We start from the raw sequence: 21,415 nt of genomic DNA on the forward strand, positions 1-21,415 counted from the left end.
AGAGGCCAGGGTGAGTGAGGGAGAGGCCAGGGTGAGTGAGGGAGAGGCCAGGGTGAGTGAGGGAGAGGCCAGGGTGAGTGAGGGAGAGGCCAGGGTGAGTGAGGGAGAGGCCAGGGTGGGTCAGTGAGAGGCCAGGGTGAGTGAGTGAGAGGCCAGGATGAGTGAGGGAGAGGCCAGGGTGAGTGAGGGAGAGGCCAGGGTGAGTGAGGGAGAGGCCAGGGTGGGGTAGTGAGAGGCCAGGGTGGGGCAGGGAGAGGCCAGGGTGGGGCAGGGAGAGGCCAGGGTGGGGCAGTGAGAGGCCAGGGTGAGTCAGGGAGAGGCCAGGGTGAGTGAGGGAGAGGCCAGGGTGGGGCAGTGAGAGGCCAGGGTGGGGTAGTGAGAGGCCAGGGTGGGGCAGGGAGAGGCCAAGGTGGGGCAGGGAGAGGCCAGGGTGGGGCAGGGAGAGGCCAGGGTGAGTGAGGGAGAGGCCAGGGTGAGTGAGGGAGAGGCCAGGGTGGGGCAGTGAGAGGCCAGGGTGGGGTAGTGAGAGGCCAGGGGGAGTGAGGGAGAGGCCAGGGTGGGGTAGTGAGAGGCCAGGGTGGGGTAGTGAGAGGCCAGGGTGAGTGAGGGAGAGGCCAGGGTGGGCCAGTGAGAGGCCAGGGTGGGCCAGTGAGAGGCCAGGGTGGGGCAGGGAGAGGCCAGGGTGAGTGAGGGAGAGGCCAGGGTGGGGCAGTGAGAGGCCAGGGTGGGGTAGTGAGAGGCCAGGGTGGGGCAGTTAGAGGCCAGGGTGAGTGAGGGAGAGGCCAGGGTGAGTGAGGGAGAGGCCAGGGTGGGGGTAGTGAGAGGCCAGGATGGGGCAGGGAGAGGCCAGGGTGGGGCAGTTAGAGGCCAGGGTGAGGCAGTTAGAGGCCAGGGTGAGTGAGGGAGAGGCCAGGGTGAGGCAGTTAGAGGCCAGGGTGAGTGAGGGAGAGGCCATGGTGGGGTAGTGAGAGGTCAGGGTGAGTCAGGGAGAGGCCGGGGTGGGGCAGGGAGAGGCCAGGGTGAGTGAGGGAGAGGCCAGGGTGAGTGAGGGAGAGGCCAGGGTGAGTGAGGGAGAGGCCGGGGTGGGACAGGGAGAGGCCAGGGTGAGTGAGGGAGAGGCTAGGGTGAGTGAGGGAGAGGCCATGGTGGGGTAGTGAGAGGCCAGGGTGGGGCAGTGAGAGGCCGGGTGGGGCAGTGAGAGGCCAGGGTGAGTCAGGGAGAGGCCAGGGTGAGTCAGGGAGAGGCCAGGGTGAGTGAGGGAGAGGCCAGGGTGAGTGAGGGAGAGGCCGGGGTGGGGCAGGGAGAGGCCAGGGTGGGGCAGTGAGAGGCCAGGGTGAGTGAGGGAGAGGCCAGGGTGAGTGAGGGAGAGGCCAGGGTGGGGCAGTGAGAGACCAGGGTGAGTCAGGGAGAGGCCAGGGTGAGTGAGGGAGAGGCCAGGGTGGGGCAGTGAGAGACCAGGGTGAGTGAGGGAGAGGCCAGGGTGAGTGAGAGAGAGGCCAGGGTGAGTGAGAGAGAGGCCAGGGTGAGGGTGGGAGAGGCCAGGGTGGGGCAGGGAGAGGCCAGGGTGAGTGAGAGAGAGAGGCCAGGGTGAGTGAGAGAGAGGCCAGGGTGAGTGAGGGAGAGGCCAGGGTGGGGCAGGGAGAGGCCAGGGTGAGTGAGTGAGAGGCCAGGGTGAGTGAGGGAGAGGCCAGGGTGAGTGAGGGAGAGGCCAGGGTGGGGCAGGGAGAGGCCAGGGTGAGTGAGTGAGAGGCCAGGGTGAGTGAGAGAGAGGCCAGGGTGAGTGAGGGAGAGGCCAGGGTGGGGCAGAGAGAGGCCAGGGTGAGTGAGTGAGAGGCCAGGGTGAGTGAGGGAGAGGCCAGGGTGAGTGAGGGAGAGGCCAGGGTGGGGCAGGGAGAGGCCAGGGTGAGTGAGAGAGAGGCCAGGGTGAGTGAGAGAGAGGCCAGGGTGAGTGAGAGAGAGGCCAGGGTGAGTGAGGGAGAGGCCAGGGTGGGGCAGGGAGAGGCCAGGGTGAGTGAGGGAGAGGCCAGGGTGAGTGAGGGAGAGGCCAGGGTGGGGCAGGGAGAGGCCAGGGTGGGGCAGTGAGAGGCCAGGGTGAGTGAGGGAGAGGCCAGGGTGAGTGAGGGAGAGGCCAGGGTGGGGCAGTGAGAGACCAGGGTGAGTCAGGGAGAGGCCAGGGTGAGTGAGGGAGAGGCCAGGGTGGGGCAGTGAGAGACCAGGGTGAGTGAGGGAGAGGCCAGGGTGAGTGAGAGAGAGGCCAGGGTGAGTGAGAGAGAGGCCAGGGTGAGGGTGGGAGAGGCCAGGGTGGGGCAGGGAGAGGCCAGGGTGAGTGAGAGAGAGAGGCCAGGGTGAGTGAGAGAGAGGCCAGGGTGAGTGAGGGAGAGGCCAGGGTGGGGCAGGGAGAGGCCAGGGTGAGTGAGTGAGAGGCCAGGGTGAGTGAGAGAGAGGCCAGGGTGAGTGAGGGAGAGGCCAGGGTGGGGCAGGGAGAGGCCAGGGTGAGTGAGTGAGAGGCCAGGGTGAGTGAGAGAGAGGCCAGGGTGAGTGAGGGAGAGGCCAGGGTGGGGCAGAGAGAGGCCAGGGTGAGTGAGTGAGAGGCCAGGGTGAGTGAGGGAGAGGCCAGGGTGAGTGAGGGAGAGGCCAGGGTGGGGCAGGGAGAGGCCAGGGTGAGTGAGAGAGAGGCCAGGGTGAGTGAGAGAGAGGCCAGGGTGGGGCAGGGAGAGGCCAGGGTGAGTGAGAGAGAGGCCAGGGTGAGTGAGAGAGAGGCCAGGGTGAGTGAGAGAGAGGCCAGGGTGAGTGAGGGAGAGGCCAGGGTGGGGCAGGGAGAGGCCAGGGTGAGTGAGAGAGAGGCCAGGGTGAGTGAGAGAGAGGCCAGGGTGAGTGAGAGAGAGGCCAGGGTGAGTCAAGGAAAGGCACAGAAGAAATCATTTTCATATTTCAACAAATCTTTCTTTCAAACAAAAATCGAAACTGACAAAAGAAATGAGAAAAGAAACTTTCTCCCACGAAATAAAATAGTCCCCCCTTCTCACCCCTCCCCTATCTACCCCCACCACCCCCCCTAACCTACCCACAACCCTCCCCCCAACCCCCTCCCCCACCATCCTTAATAACTCAAAAAAAAAATAACTTTCCAAACTCAAACAATGCACTGAATTTTGAGTTGAAATATATAAAATGATTCTATAAAGAATAGAGACGATTTGGAGAAATAAGTTTAACATTATATATATTTTGAAGACTGTTTAAGCTTTCATAAGATGGAACACAATACAATTGAATTAAGGAGTTGTCAAGAGAGAGGGAGAAAAACGCTTGGACTCTTCCGCTGCTTCCACTGACAAGCAAATCTGCAGTTTTAATGCGAATATTTTAGCAAGACATTTAGCAAGAATTACTATTATTATTTTTATTATTATTACTATTTTTATTATTATTATTATTATTTTTATTACTATTTTTATTATTATTATTATTATTATTTGTATTATTATTATTATTATTTTTATTATTATTATTATTATTTTTATTATTATTTTTATTTTTATTTGCTTCTTTTGCTTTAATTTTATTAAGATTTATATTATTGGTAATGATTTGTAACTTGAAGTTACAAATTCAAAGTTTGTAACTTTGAAGTTCTGTAAACAACTTATAGATTACCTCCACAAGACATCAATATGTTGTATTTTGAAGTTGGTTTATGTACATTTCTGATGTATATGTATGGGGGAATAACTGAGCAGGATTGATGACTCAAGCAGGTGGAGGGCGTCATCAACCACCTCACTACCGCCTACGATAACCTCTAAGATCATCTCTCCCCGCTCACACCCGTCATCAACGCCACACACACCCGTCATCAACGCCACACACCCGTAATCAACGCCACACACACCTGTCATCAACGCCACACCCGTCATCAACGCCACACTCGTCATCAACGCCACACCCGTCATCAACGCCACACCCGTCATCAACGCCACACCCGTCATCAACGGAACACACCCGTCATCAACGCCACACACCCGTCATCAACGCCACACCCGTCATCAACGCCACACCCGTCATCAACGCCACACCCACCATCAACACCACACCCGTCATCAACGCCACACCCATCATCAACACCACACACCCATCATCAACACCACACACCCATCATCAACACCACACACCCATCATCAACACCACACCCATCATCAACGCCACACTTGTCATCAACGTCACACATCCGTCATCAACGTCACACATCCGTCATCAACGTCACACATCCGTCATCAACGTCACACACCCGTCATCAACGTCACACACCCGTCATCAACGCCACACCCATCATCAACGTCACACACCCGTCATCAACGCCACACCCATCATCAACACCACACACCCATCATCAACACCACACCCATCATCAACGCCACACTTGTCATCAACGCCACACATCCGTCATCAACGTCACACATCCGTCATCAACGTCACACACCCGTCATCAACGCCACACCCATCATCAACGCCACACACCCGTCATCAACGCCACACTTGTCATCAACGCCACACCCATCATCAACACCACACACCCATCATCAACGCCACACTTGTCATCAACTCCACACTCGTCATCAACGCCACTCCCGTCATCAACGCCACACATCCGTCATCAACGCCACTCCCGTCATCAACGCCACACCCATCATCAACGCCACACACCCGTCATCACCACCACACACCCGTCATCAACACCACACACCCGTCATCACCACCACACACCCGTCATCAACACCACACACCCGTCATCAACACCACACCTGTCATCAACACCACACACCCGTCATCAACGCCACACCCCCGTCATCAACACCACACACCCGTCATCAACACCACACACCCGTCATCAACACACACACCCATCATCAACGCCACACACCGTCATCAACGCCACACCCGTCATCAACACACACACACCCATCATCAACGCCACACACCCGTCATCAACGCCACACCCGTCATCAACACCACACACCCGTCATCAACGCCACACCCGTCATCACCACCACACACCCGTCATCAACACCACACACCTGACATTAACACCACACACCCGTCATCAACACACACACCCATCATCAACGCCACACACCCGTCATCAACGCCACACCCGTCATCAACACCACACACCCGTCATCACCACCACACACCCGTCATCAACACCACACACCCGTCATCAACACCACACACCCGTCATCAACACCACACACCCGTCATCACCACCACACACCCGTCATCACCACCACACACCCGTCATCAACACCACACACCCGTCATCAACACCACACACCCGTCATCAACGCCACACACCCGTCATCAACACCACACCCGTCATCACCACACCCGTCATCAACACCACACCCGTCATCACCACCACACACCCGTCATCATCACCACCACACCCGTCATCACCACCACACCCGTCATCACCACCACACACCCGTCATCACCACCACACACCCGTCATCAACACCACACACCCGTCATCACCGCCACACACCCGTCATCACCGCCACACACCCGTCATCACCACCACACACCCGTCATCACCACCACACCCGTCATCACCACCACACACCCGTCATCATCACCACCACACCCGTCATCACCACCACACCCGTCATCACCACCACACACCCGTCATCACCACCACACCCGTCATCACCACCACACACCCGTCATCACCACCACACCCGTCATCACCACCACAACACCCGTCATCACCACCACACACCCGTCATCTCCACCACACACCCGTCATCACCACCACACCCGTCATCACCACCACACACCCGTCATCACCACCACACCCGTCATCACCACCACACACCCGTCATCACCACCACACACCCGTCATCATCACCACCACACCCGTCATCACCACCACACCCGTCATCACCACCACACACCCGTCATCACCACCACACACCCGTCATCACCACCACACCCGTCATCAACACCACACACCCGTCATCAACACCACACACCCCGTCATCAACACCACACACCCGTCATCACCACCACACACCCGTCATCAACACCACACACCCGTCATCACCACCACACACCCGTCATCACCACCACACACCCGTCATCACCACCACACCCGTCATCACCACCACACCCGTCATCACCACCACACACCCGTCATCAACACCACACACCCGTCATCAACCACCACACACCCGTCATCAACACCACACACCCGTCATCAACACCACACACCCGTCATCAACACCACACACCCGTCATCACCACCACACACCCGTCATCAACACCACACATCCGCATCAACACCACACACCCGTCATCAACACCACACACCCGTCATCACCACCACACACCCGTCATCAACACCACACACCCTCATCAACACCACACACCCGTCATCAACACCACACACCCGTCATCACCACCACACACCCGTCATCAACACCACACACCCGTCATCAACACCACACACCCGTCATCACCACCACACCCGTCATCAACACCACACACCCGTCATCAACACCACACCCGTCATCAACACCACACACCCGTCATCACCACCACACCCGTCATCAACACCACACACCCGTCATCAACACCACACCCGTCATCAACACCACACACCCGTCATCACCACCACACCCGTCATCAACACCACACACCCGTCATCAACGCCACACCCGTCATCAACACCACACACCCGTCATCAACACCACACACCCGTCATCAACACCACACACCCGTCATCAACACCACACACCCGTCATCAACGCCACACACCCGTCATCAACACCACACACCCGTCATCACCACCACACACCCGTCATCAACACCACACACCCGTCATCAACACCACACACCCGTCATCAACACCACACACCCGTCATCAACGCCACACCCGTCATCAACACCACACACCCGTCATCAACGCCACACCCGTCATCAACACCACACACCCGTCATCAACACCACACACCCGTCATCAACACCACACACCCGTCATCAACACCACACACCCGTCATCAACACCACACACCCGTCATCAACACCACACACCCGTCATCAACACCACACCCGTCATCACCACCACACCCGTCATCAACACCACACACCCGTCATCAACACCACACACCCGTCATGACCACACACCCGTCATCACCACCACACACCCGTCATCACCACCACACCCGTCATCAACACCACACACCCGTCATCAACACCACACCTCACCTCCACCTTGACGCCTCGTAGGTTGTGATCGACCTTGTCCTGCGGGTAGTTCTTAGGAACGAAACTGTAGAACTGCTCGTTGTTCTTGTACCACCTGACGGAGTAGAAGCCGGAGGCGCCCGCCGTCCACTGGCACTCCATCTTGGCGGGCCGCCCCACCACACCTGGCATGGGCACCTTCACCTCCTGCACCTGCACCCCTGCTGCACCTGCAGGGGAGGGCGAGAGTGGTGGGTTAGTGTGTTGGTGTAATGGAGGGAGGTACGGAAGGTGAAAGAGTAGATTTGTTTTGAGAATTGTAGAATTGAGCATAAAAATGAATGAGGGAGGGAGGTAAGGTGCAGAGGAGGAAAGGTGAAGCAATCATCAGTATAAATCACTACAGCCAGTATGACTGTGGAGTGTACCATATGTCACATGGTTTCCATATTCTCATTTTCACTCCAAAAATGTGAATTACACGGACACACTCACACACACACACACTCTCACTCTCTCTCTCTCTCTCTCTCTCTCTCTCTCTCTCTCTCTCTCTCTCTCTCTCTCTCTCTCTCTCTCTCTCTCTCTCTCTCTCTCTTTCCCCACTCTCTTATTTCCCACAAAGATCGAAGAAGGCTTTGTACATTATATCTCCCTTTATTGCCAAGAGGAAAACAACGCTGAACTAGGTAGGAGACTCCATAATGATCTTAAAGATCGACTGGCCAAAGCGATGCACAACACCTCACATTACCCGTCATCCAATTCCTCATGTTGCACGTAAAGGAGCCTTCAAAGATACCATCACTCAAGATTTTGTAATGAAATAGAAAACGTCATGCTCACCTTTGTACTATGGGTCCATAAAAATAAAATGGCAAACTTGGAAACATGTCAGGTATAAAAGCGGATAAATTGATGTAACGGTGCACGGGAGACATCTCCCGTCACGCAGGGTGCAGTCGCACCTCCACAGATCTCCAGTATCATCTAGTGATACTGGTAATGGCCGTACATCGTTACATCAATTTATCTGCTTTTATATCTGACATGTTTCCAAGTTTGCCATTTCATTTTTATGGACCTATAGTACACCACTTACGGGCTATTCATGCCCATGCCACCTTTTGGGTGGCTTAATCTTCATCAGTCATGTAACGATGACCAGATTAAGGCTGGGACACACCTGGCAGCACACAGCTCTAAACACAGAACAGACATCAACGAACTCTACATCCACTGTCAGGTGGCAGAAACAATCGAACACTATCTCCTTCACTGTTCCCGACATCATAGTGCCAGAGTACACTTCAAACAAGTCTTTATCGCACTTAAAATATCCTTAACCTTCGAGTATATATAAGGAAGAGGCGACCTCTCGTTACAGGAAAAATATCAAATAGTCAAAGCACTGGGTAAATATCTCCAGTCGACCAACAAATTGGGTCACATCTGACCCGCGCCACATGTATACCTGGCGCCACCAACAGCCAAACACTGACAACACCTGCCTGGCCGCTGCACCAAGGATCAGCTGACGCCATAAACACCCCCCCCCCCACAGTGTGGCAGGTCTCCCTCTACACCACAACACAACACCCCCCCCACAGTGTGGCAGGTCTCCCTCTACACCACAACACAACACCCCCCCCCCACAGTGTGGCAGGTCTCCCTCTACACCACAACACAACACCCCCCCCCCACAGTGTGGCAGGTCTCCCTCTACACCACAACACAACACCCCCCCCCCCACAGTGTGGCAGGTCTCCCTCTACACCACAACACAACACCCCCCCCCCACAGTGTGGCAGGTCTCCCTCTACACCACAACACAACACCCCCCCCCCCCACAGTGTGGCAGGTCTCCCTCTACACCACAACACAACACCCCCCCCCCCACAGTGTGGCAGGTCTCCCTCTACACCACAACACAACACCCCCCCCCCCACAGTGTGGCAGGTCTCCCTCTACACCACAACACAACACCCCGCCCCACAGTGTGGCAGGTCTCCCTCTACACCACAACACAACACCCCCCCCCACAGTGTGGCAGGTCTCCCTCTACACCACAACACCCCCCCCCCCACAGTGTGGCAGGTCTCCCTCTACACCACAACACAACACCCCCCCCCCACAGTGTGGCAGGTCTCCCTCTACACCACAACACACACCCCCCCCACAGTGTGGCAGGTCTCCCTCTACACCACAACACAACACCCCCCCCCCACAGTGTGGCAGGTCTCCCTCTACACCACAACACCCCCCCCCCCCACAGTGTGGCAGGTCTCCCTCTACACCACAACACCCCCCCCCCACAGTGTGGCAGGTCTCCCTCTACACCACAACACACACCCCCCCCCACAGTGTGGCAGGTCTCCCTCTACACCACAACACAACACCCCCCCCCCCACAGTGTGGCAGGTCTCCCTCTACACCACAACACAACACCCCCCCCCCACAGTGTGGCAGGTCTCCCTCTACACCACAACACAACACCCCCCCCCCACAGTGTGGCAGGTCTCCCTCTACACCACAACACAACACCCCCCCCCCCACAGTGTGGCAGGTCTCCCTCTACACCACAACACAACACCCCCCCCCCACAGTGTGGCAGGTCTCCCTCTACACCACAACACAACACCCCCCCCCACAGTGTGGCAGGTCCTCCCTCTACACCACACAACACCCCCCCCCCACAGTGTGGCAGGTCTCCCTCTACACCACAACACAACACCCCGCCCCACAGTGTGGCAGGTCTCCCTCTACACCACAACACAACACCCCCCCCCCCACAGTGTGGCAGGTCTCCCTCTACACCACAACACAACACCCCCCCCCCCACAGTGTGGCAGGTCTCCCTCTACACCACAACACACCCCCCCCCACAGTGTGGCAGGTCTCCCTCTACACCACAACACCCCCCCCCCCACAGTGTGGCAGGTCTCCCTCTACACCACAACACAACACCCCCCCCCCCACAGTGTGGCAGGTCTCCCTCTACACCACAACACACACCCCCCCCCCACAGTGTGGCAGGTCTCCCTCTACACCACAACACAACACCCCCCCCCCACAGTGTGGCAGGTCTCCCTCTACACCACAACACAACACCCCCCCCCCCACAGTGTGGCAGGTCTCCCTCTACACCACAACACAACACCCCCCCCCACAGTGTGGCAGGTCTCCCTCTACACCAACACAACACCCCCCCCCCACAGTGTGGCAGGTCTCCCTCTACACCACAACACAACACCCCCCCCCACAGTGTGGCAGGTCTCCCTCTACACCACAACACAACACCCCCCCCACAGTGTGGCAGGTCTCCCTCTACACCACAACACAACACCCCCCCCCACAGTGTGGCAGGTCTCCCTCTACACCACAACACAACACCCCCCCCCCACAGTGTGGCAGGTCTCCCTCTACACCACAACACAACACCCCCCCCCCACAGTGTGGCAGGTCTCCCTCTACACCACAACACAACACCCCCCCCCCACAGTGTGGCAGGTCTCCCTCTACACCACAACACAACACCCCCCCCCCACAGTGTGGCAGGTCTCCCTCTACACCACAACACAACACCCCCCCCCCACAGTGTGGCAGGTCTCCCTCTACACCACAACACAACACCCCCCCCCCACAGTGTGGCAGGTCTCCCTCTACACCACAACACAACACCCCCCCCCCACAGTGTGGCAGGTCTCCCTCTACACCACAACACAACACCCCCCCCCACAGTGTGGCAGGTCTCCCTCTACACCACAACACAACACCCCCCCCCCACAGTGTGGCAGGTCTCCCTCTACACCACAACACAACACCCCCCCCCACAGTGTGGCAGGTCTCCCTCTACACCACAACACAACACCCCCCCCCACAGTGTGGCAGGTCTCCCTCTACACCACAACACAACACCCCCCCCCACAGTGTGGCAGGTCTCCCTCTACACCACAACACAACACCCCCCCACAGTGTGGCAGGTCTCCCTCTACACCACAACACAACACCCCCCCCCCCACAGTGTGGCAGGTCTCCCTCTACACCACAACACAACACCCCCCCCCCACAGTGTGGCAGGTCTCCCTCTACACCACAACACAACACCCCCCCCCCACAGTGTGGCAGGTCTCCCTCTACACCACAACACAACACCCCCCCCCACAGTGTGGCAGGTCTCCCTCTACACCACAACACAACACCCCCCCCCCACAGTGTGGCAGGTCTCCCTCTACACCACAACACAACACCCCCCCCACAGTGTGGCAGGTCTCCCTCTACACCACAACACAACACCCCCCCCCACAGTGTGGCAGGTCTCCCTCTACACCACAACACAACACCCCCCCCCCCACAGTGTGGCAGGTCTCCCTCTACACCACAACACAACACCCCCCCCCACAGTGTGGCAGGTCTCCCTCTACAACACAACACAACACCCCCCCCCCACAGTGTGGCAGGTCTCCCTCTACACCACAACACAACACCCCGCCCCACAGTGTGGCAGGTCTCCCTCTACACCACAACACAACACCCCCCCCCCACAGTGTGGCAGGTCTCCCTCTACACCACAACACAACACCCCCCCCCCACAGTGTGGCAGGTCTCCCTCTACACCACAACACAACACCCCAGCCCCCACAGTGTGGCAGGTCTCCCTCTACACCACAACACAACACCCCGCCCCACAGTGTGGCAGGTCTCCCTCTACAACCACAACACACCCCCCCCCCACAGTGTGGCAGGTCTCCCTCTACACCACAACACAACACCCCGCCCCCACAGTGTGGCAGGTCTCCCTCTACACCACAACACAACACCCCCCCCCACAGTGTGGCAGGTCTCCCTCTACACCACAACACAACACCCCCCCCCCCACAGTGTGGCAGGTCTCCCTCTACACCACAACACAACACAACACCCCCCACAGTGTGGCAGGTCTCCCTCTACACCACAACACAACACCCCCCCCCACAGTGTGGCAGGTCTCCCTCTACACCACAACACAACACCCCGCCCCACAGTGTGGCAGGTCTCCCTCTACACCACAACACAACACCCCCCCCCCCCACAGTGTGGCAGGTCTCCCTCTACACCACAACACAACACCCCGCCCCACAGTGTGGCAGGTCTCCCTCTACACCACAACACAACACCCCCCCCCCACAGTGTGGCAGGTCTCCCTCTACACCACAACACAACACCCCCCCCCCACAGTGTGGCAGGTCTCCCTCTACACCACAACACAACACCCCCCCCCCCACAGTGTGGCAGGTCTCCCTCTACACAACACAACACTCCCCCCCCACAGTGTGGCAGGTCTCCCTCTACACCACAACACAACACCCCCCCCCCCACAGTGTGGCAGGTCTCCCTCTACACCACAACACAACACCCCGCCCCCACAGTGTGGCAGGTCTCCCTCTACACCACAACACAACACCCCGCCCCACAGTGTGGCAGGTCTCCCTCTACAACACAACACCCCCCCCCCCACAGTGTGGCAGGTCTCCCTCTACACCACAACACAACACCCCGCCCCCACAGTGTGGCAGGTCTCCCTCTACACCACAACACACCACCCCCCCCCCACAGTGTGGCAGGTCTCCCTCTACACCACAACACAACACCCCCCCCCCCACAGTGTGGCAGGTCTCCCTCTACACCACAACACAACACAACACCCCCCACAGTGTGGCAGGTCTCCCTCTACACCACAACACAACACCCCGCCCCCACAGTGTGGCAGGTCTCCCTCTACACCACAACACAACACCCCCCCCCCACAGTGTGGCAGGTCTCCCTCTACACCACAACACAACACCCCCCCCCCCACAGTGTGGCAGGTCTCCCTCTACACCACAACACAACACCCCCCCCCCCCCCCCACAGTGTGGCAGGTCTCCCTCTACACCACAACACAACACCCCGCCCCCACAGTGTGGCAGGTCTCCCTCTACACCACAACACCCCCCCCCCCCCCCACAGTGTGGCAGGTCTCCCTCTACACCACAACACCCCGCCCCCACAGAACATCCCGTCTAACACGCGCCACTGTTTTGTCACAGCTCCTCCCTCTACACCACAACACACCAAACAATTTCGAAACTTTCTCATTGTCAACATTAACGCGTCTCCCAACATGTGTACTGGTGCAGTCTTCGGGAGAATAAACCCTTCGTGCTAACTACACCAACCATCAAGAAGAAGCAGCTACCAGACGGAGAGACAGCAACAGGTGACACTTCGAGAGGTGACATCGAGACATGTGGCAACTGAGGTCCCCGCCGAGGCTCAGTCCAGGGACCATTACAGTCCCTAACTTTCGTCAATGCTTCATTATCCATTTGCTATTAGAAAACTAATCTGCCATATCCAATTTTTGTTTCCAGAAACCAGAGAATTATAATGCATTCTCGGCTGGTGAACTCTTATAATGACTCGCCTGTAAACGCCAAGGGACCTTCAGTTAATAAATGGAATGCACTTGGAAGTGATGTGGTGGAGGCTGACTCCATTCACAGTTTCAAATGTAGATATGATAGAGCCCAGTAGGCTCAAAAACCTCTACACCAGTTGAGAGGCGAGACCAAAGAGCCAAAGCTCAACCCCCGCAAGCACAATTAGGTGAGTAGTGGGAACGTTCAGCACCATTTCTTAAATGCAGCCTCTCAGCACTCTGAATATGCCTGGTACTGATTCTATGTAGGTTGAACAACACAGTAAGATTTGAGAACAAAAAAAAATCCTCTTAGCACATATCGGTAAAGTCGGGAACATTATAGGGGCGAAGTACGTCAATAAGGTACACAATATGTAATATTTTAGATCTTGTGATCCAGTGATGATCTCATGACCTGGCACAGGTTCGTGACCCATACCTTGAACAACCCTGCTCTACCGTCCTCGTCGGGGACAGGAAGACTGCCGCGCGTCGTAGGTCCCACCCCCACCCCCTTTTTCCTGGTCATTTTATCCAACTAGGTATTGAACTGTATCAAATCCATTATTTATGAATGAAAAATCCTTTTACACGCCAGCACGTCCTCCAAACAAAGACCCAAGGTCCATGCCATCCACCCGCCAAACCCCAGCTGTTTATGAATAAAAAATGGTTTACACAAGACTCATAACTAATGACGTATGGAATAAGTGCTTCGCTGACAACTTTTGTTCGAATTACAACTCTGTAAATGCAGCCCGTCCTCCAAACAACAGCTCGTCCTTATAAACAAAGGCCAAAGTAGCCAAAGCCATACACCCGCCAAACTCCAGCTGTTTATGAATGAAAAACTGTTTACACACGACTCACAACTGATTTCGTTCGAACACTTCCGGAACAAGTACTTCACTGACGAATTTGGTTCGAATCACAACGCTATAAATGCTTCACCCACGTACTACAAATACAAATAATCGCCAACAGAACCTAAACACCTAACCTAACCTATGTCTATATAAGCACAGTATGTTAATATATTATAAAAATAATTTATATTTGAGAAAATTCCCGTTTAGAATGAACAGCATGTTAAAATTTGTGACAGCGTCTGTGGGGATCGACCGCTGGATGTATTGGGCATGAGTCGAGGACGGGCTGTAATGCTTCACCCACGTACTATATATATACAATAAAAATCTCCAACAGAATCAAAACACCTTACCTAACCTACGCCTAAATATGCCCGATATGCTAATATATTTTCTTTATTTTTAGAAACTTCTTCTTTTGAATAAACAGCATGTTGATGAATGCATCTTTGAGGCACCGCTGCACAGAACGAACCAACGAGCGAACCAGCCTCAGTCATCTTTGAGGCACCGCTGCACAGAACGAACCAACGAGCGAACCAGCCTCAGTCATCTTTGAGGCACCGCTGCACAGAACGAACCAACGAGCGAACCAGCCTCAGTTCAAGCTCCAGCCGTCCCCCAACACGCATACATCAACTTTAACATCCTGTTTATTAAATATGTGCGTGTTCTCATGCATAAATTAATATTATTATATATTAAAGTTCTTGATGTAGTTAGGCGCAGGTTATGTTAAGTGTTGAGGCTCTGTTGGCGATTAGTTTTATTTGAAGTACGTAAGTGAAGCATTTACAGCGTTGTGATTCGAACAAGGGTCGTCAGTGAGGAACTCGTCAACAAATGTTCGACCGTCATCAGCTGTGAGTCGTGAGTAAACCATTTTTCAATCATAAACAGGGGCTTAGGCGGCTGGATTAATGAGCAGTTAGCCTTTGTTGACGAGGACGGGCTGTTGGAGTGAACATTGCTAGAGGACGAGTTGCAGATGTGATGAAAAGGGCTGGAATCCACTCAGAGCGCCACCGGGCTTCGAGTGGATTATGAGCGGGTTCATTCGAAACCCAAAACAAAGCCAAAAAAAAACTAAGTCTCAGCCATTTCATCCTGCGGGTCGGGTCATTAAGGTGTCGCCTGTGGTTGTGTTGTGACGGCATACAGCGTCTTAGCTCGAGTGTCTTCGACGGTATCGGTAGTAATCTTCGCGGGAGCCAGAAAAGTGTTTTTGTGGTTAATTTATAAAAACGCGCAAGGAACTGAGACTAGAAACCCTACTAGTGAATATTGACTCGGGGGGAGAATATTGAGTGTTCGTTAGGGCCTCACTAGACTGGCCCAGGACCACAGTGTCCTCCTCACTCACGACAAGGTAAGCAACTCCTCAAGCCTCAGGTGTAATCTTCGTCTTATATTATATATTATATATTATATACATATATATAAGATATATATATATATATATATATATATATATATATATATATATATATATATATATATATATATATATATATATATATATTATATATTATATACATATATATAAGACATATATATATTATATATTATATACATATATATAAGACATATATATATATTATATACATATATATGATATATATTATATACATATAAGATATATATATATATATATATATATATATATATATATAATATATATATTATAATATATATTAGATATAATATATATTAGATATAATATATATAATATATATAATATAAATAATATATATAATATAAATAATATATATAATATATATAATATATATAATATATATAATATATATAATATATATAATATATATAATATATATTATATATAATATATATTATATATAATATATATATTATATATATTATATATAATATATATAATATATATAATATATATTATATATAATATATATTATATATATAATATATATATTATATATATAATATATATAATATATATATATATATAATATATATATATAATATATATATATATATATATATATATATATATATATATAATATATTTAATATATATATATGTAATATATATATATATACATATATAATATATATATATATATATATATACATATAAAATATATATATATATATATATATACATATATAATATATATATATATATATATATATATATATATATATATATATATATATATATATACATATATATACATATATATATATATATATATATATATATATATATATATCTGATAAATTAAGTGAAGATTTAAATATATTTGTAGTGTATGGTGAATGTAATGTATAAAGGTGTGTGACAAATCCTTTGCATATCTTCCATGTCATTACAGGTAAGAGAGTATAACAGCTCATCGTGGGGCACAAATCTACCAATTAAAGGTATGTACCTATTTTCTCCTGTTTTCCTAGTATTTTTTTCTGCAATTAAAGAACAGCGTTAACAAATCGAGCAAATTTTGTACCAAAAAATATCAGTCACCCTCACTGATCAAAGTGGAGCACGAAAGCACTTGTCCTTGGAGGTACTTCATCCACCTACCTTGGTCTTGGAGGGACTAAATCCACCTACCTTGGTCTTGGAGGCACTATAGCCTCCTGCCTTGGTCTTGGAGGCTCTATAGCCACCTGCTTCGGTCTTGGAGGCTCTATAGCCACCTGCTTCGGTCTTGGAGGCTCTATAGCCACCTTCTTCGGTCTTGGAGGCTCTATAGCCACCTGCTTCGGTCTTGGAGGCTCTATAGCCACCTGCTTCGGTCTTGGAGGCTCTATAGCCACCTGCTTCGGTCTTGGAGGCTCTATAGCCACCTGCTTCGGTCTTGGAGGCTCTATAGCCACCTGCTTCGGTCTTGGAGGCTCTATAGCCACCTGCTTCGGTCTTGGAGGCTCTATAGCCACCTGCTTCGGTCTTGGAGGCCCTATAGCCACCTACCTTGGTCTTGGAGGCACTTTAGCCACCTACCATGGTCTTGGAGGCACTTCAGCCACCTACCTTTTGTCTTGGAGGCCCTATAGCCACCTGCCTTGGTCTTGGAGGCCTTATAGCCACCTGCCTTGGTCTTGGAGGCCCTATAGCCACCTACCTTGGTCTTGGAGGCACTTTAGCCACCTACCATGGTCTTGGAGGCACTATTGCCACCTACCTTGGTCTTGGAGGCTCTATAGCCACCTGCTTCGGTCTTGGAGGCTGTATAGCCACCTGCTTCGGTCTTGGAGGCCCTATAGTCACCTGCCTTGGTCTTGGAGGCCCTATAGCCACCTGCCTTGGTCTTGGAGGCTCTATAGCCACCTGCCTTGGTCTTGGAGGCCCTATAGCCACCTGCCTTGGTCTTGGAGGCCCTATAGCCACCTGCCTTGGTCTTGGAGGCCCTATAGCCACCTGCCTTGGTCTTGGAGGCCCTATAGCCACCTGCCTTGGTCTTGGAGGCCCTATAGCCACCTGCCTTGGTCTTGGAGGCCCTATAGCCACCTGCCTTGGTCTTGGAGGCCCTATAGCCACCTGCCTTGGTCTTGGAGGCCCTATAGCCACCTGCCTTGGTCTTGGAGGCCCTATAGCCACCTACCTTGGTCTTGGAGGCACTACTGCCACCTACCTTGGTCTTGGAGGCACTACTGCCACCCACCTTGGTTTTGGAGGCACTACAGCCACCCACCTTCGTCTTGGAGGCATTGGTCGTGGGTGTTCAACCAGCCCTCACTCGCAATGATATATTTTGGAGGTTGCGTACTCACTTAAATTATACATCGTACCGAAAGTAACACCAATAGTTTGATATTTCATGTACCGAGGATTGTATTCCACTTAGGCTATCGTAATGTTGCAATTCTGTAGCGTTAGCAAGTCTTAATAACGAGTGTTGGGAAGTTAAACGACGTTATTTTGATGCATAAAAGAAATTGCATAAAAGTTTTTTTAATTTGGTTATCTTGGATACCGTGAACGTTTGTCGTGGTGATGCGACGAAACGTACTTCAGTTTCAAGATAGCATGTTTACGTTTCGGTGTAACAAACGAAGTGATAACGATGACTATAGTGTTTGAAGTTCACACACAGTAAGTACGGATATTAAGCTTTGTGGTTATCGTCTATAACTGCTATACTGACCTGACTATGATGCTATAGTAGCGTTTTTCATTTTTTTCGACTCACAACAAGAGGTATTTTGTACTGCGACCCAGTATGGAGGCTCGAAATACTGGGCCGAAATACTGAAATGTTTTGCATGAAATTATAGCAAAAAGAGACGGTAAACAATATTAAAAAAAAAAATAAAAAAAAAAATAATTCATATAATGAGAAGGATGTGCTTGTTTGTTCGTAAGTAGTTCATTCCAATTTGCAACACATGCCACACATTTTCAAGAGGAAACTAGATTTATTCCTCCAAGGAGTGCCGGACTAACCGGGCTGTGGTGGGTATGTGGGCCTGCGGGCCGCTCCAAGCAACAGCCTGGTGGACCAAACTCTTACAAGTCGAGCCTGGCCTCGGGCCGGGCTTGGGGAGTAGAAGAACTCCCAGAACCCCATCAACCAGGTATCAACCAGGTAACACTTGGCACCAGATATCCTCAAACTCGTATCTGCTGCAGGGTTGAGATTCTCTTTCTTTCGTTTTGAATTGAGTTAATGTGGAAACTCCTAGTTCACTCAGATTAGTAGTAGTTATAGGTAACAGTATGAAGATAGCCTTTTTTTTTACTTAAAGGTGTTAATTCTCCTTTAACCTTAATACAAGAAAATGATGACCAACTAATTGCTCAAAATCATTCCTCAGAGTAAATGATCTACCGAGTTGCATCAACTCGTCTTCAGGATCAAAGTTTAACTCAATGATTGATTCAGAGTGCTGAAAATAAAGTAGATTTTCCATCAAAAATCTTTTCTTTACCGTCTCAAATTTCTGCACTAGATAGTAGTTGTTAAAACTTTGTCATAGAGAGGTGAGATGTAATAATATCTCGAGTTTTTATTCTTTTAAAATATCTTCATGGCAGTGATCTCAGCTGTGTGTTGTAACAATGTTGGAAACATAATAGGTGGGTTGATCACTTGCAATTCTTGCTTGCCAGAGCCTTAACATCTGCCGAAACCCTTCAATATATTCAATATGTTCTTTCTCCTTTTTAAGTTTTCAGTAGAAATCGCAAAGAATACAACAAAAAACAAATCAAAGTAAGACATTATGGTAACCCAAATTCTCAAAAAAATTATACCAAGGGATTGTATCTTTCCACAATAAAGATGTGAATCACAGATCTTAGCTTACAATCCTCGCTTACAGCCGCCGTTACAGGAAGGCAATACTTTGCCTCCCGTATATAATATATATATATATATATATATATATATATATATATATATATATATATATATATATATATATATATATATATATATATATATATATATATATATATATATATAATATCTTGATGTTATCTTGAGATGATTTCGGGGCTTTTTAGTGTCCCCGCGGCCCGGTCCTATATATATATAATATATAATATAAATATAATACCGTAACGAGGCCGTTACTCTATACGGCTGTAACGAGGGCCTCGTTACAGCCGACCAACTTGTGTAGATACAGCCAGAAAGTGGCTGTATTCGGCTCCAGTTCCTGAACAAACTATTTCAAATATATTTCTATTTATTGAGCTTCCTTTTATAACTTATAATCTTGACTGCAATTTTCAATACCTCCTTAAGCAACTATATTAGCATGTTTTCGCTGATTTACGAAGTGTTATTTAGCAAATAACGGGAATAGCGTAGTTACTCTCGCTCGCTTTATGCTGCCTTAACAGGACCCAACCTCAAAATGTTACAGAATATAAAACGCAAAATTTATTATCTATAAATATTTTAATTATTTACATTAATAACATACTTATAATGCATTCATAATACTGATGGATTTTTGAATGCTAAAACCGTCTACATTTTGGGTAAAATCGATGAAAAACTATCGAGGATTTGCGATAAGCTGTGGAACCAGCCCGGCCTCCTAAGGTTTACCAACGTCGAGAAACTGTCGTACTAAAGTGCCCTTATCCTAACCTACCAGAGGACCCAAAACAGAAAACGGGACAGTATGTCGATCAATTTCGCCAGCCGCTACCACTTTCCAGTACGATAATGTTTGGCCCTAGGTAGAGTATACGTCAAAATGCGACGCTCAATTAGGAGAGAGGGTTGACACCAACCCGTTCTCGCAAATTCGTAAAGTCAATATTGACTTATTAACAACGTGCATAGGTGATATACTAAACATAATAGATACCCTTAAAATGATTCATAGAAAACACCGACCTTACCTAACCTTGTTAGTATCTTAAGATAAGCATCTTATTGCTTCGTAATTACAATTATTACTTAACCTATACCTATTATAGGTTAGGTAATAATTGTAATTACGAAGCAATAAGATGCTTATCTTAACATACTAAGTAGGTTAGGTAAGGTCGGTGTTTTCTATGAATCTTTTTAAGGGTATCTATTATGTTAAGTATGTCACCTATGCACATATTTAATAAGTCAATATTGACTTATTAAATTTGCGAGAACGGGTTGCTGACACACAGCCCTGTGGTAGGGTTGTTGACGTTCTGTAGTTGGCGTCTTGGCCACCAGGCGGCACCAGCTGCCTGCCAACACGCGTACCGTCACTCTCATAAATTACACTGAGGAGTAAACTGAATGCGAATGAGATTGTCACTCTCACTTGCTTATTTTTGTGTGCATGTTATTTTTTTTCTGAGTGAAGCGACCCCGTGGAGCCGGTGGCTGAGCGGACAGAACACTGGACGCCTGATCCTGTGGTCCCGGGTTCGATCCCGAGC

The 21,415-nt window shown here is 50.7% G+C and overlaps 1 protein-coding gene across 1 annotated transcript in view; it reads right to left on the minus strand.

The window, feature by feature from the left end:
• The window catches only part of LOC123748740 (uncharacterized), a 185,700-nt gene that overhangs the window by 14,497 nt on the left and 149,788 nt on the right, over positions 1 to 21,415 (minus strand). The window contains exon 3 of the mRNA XM_069335030.1: positions 7,264 to 7,472. Within this exon, the coding sequence (XP_069191131.1) occupies positions 7,264 to 7,472 (209 nt within the window). The remainder of the gene's footprint in view (positions 1 to 7,263; positions 7,473 to 21,415) is intronic.

This window comes from Procambarus clarkii, chromosome 32 (genome assembly GCF_040958095.1).
Source record: "Procambarus clarkii isolate CNS0578487 chromosome 32, FALCON_Pclarkii_2.0, whole genome shotgun sequence".
NCBI classification, from domain to species: Eukaryota; Metazoa; Arthropoda; class Malacostraca; order Decapoda; family Cambaridae; genus Procambarus; species Procambarus clarkii.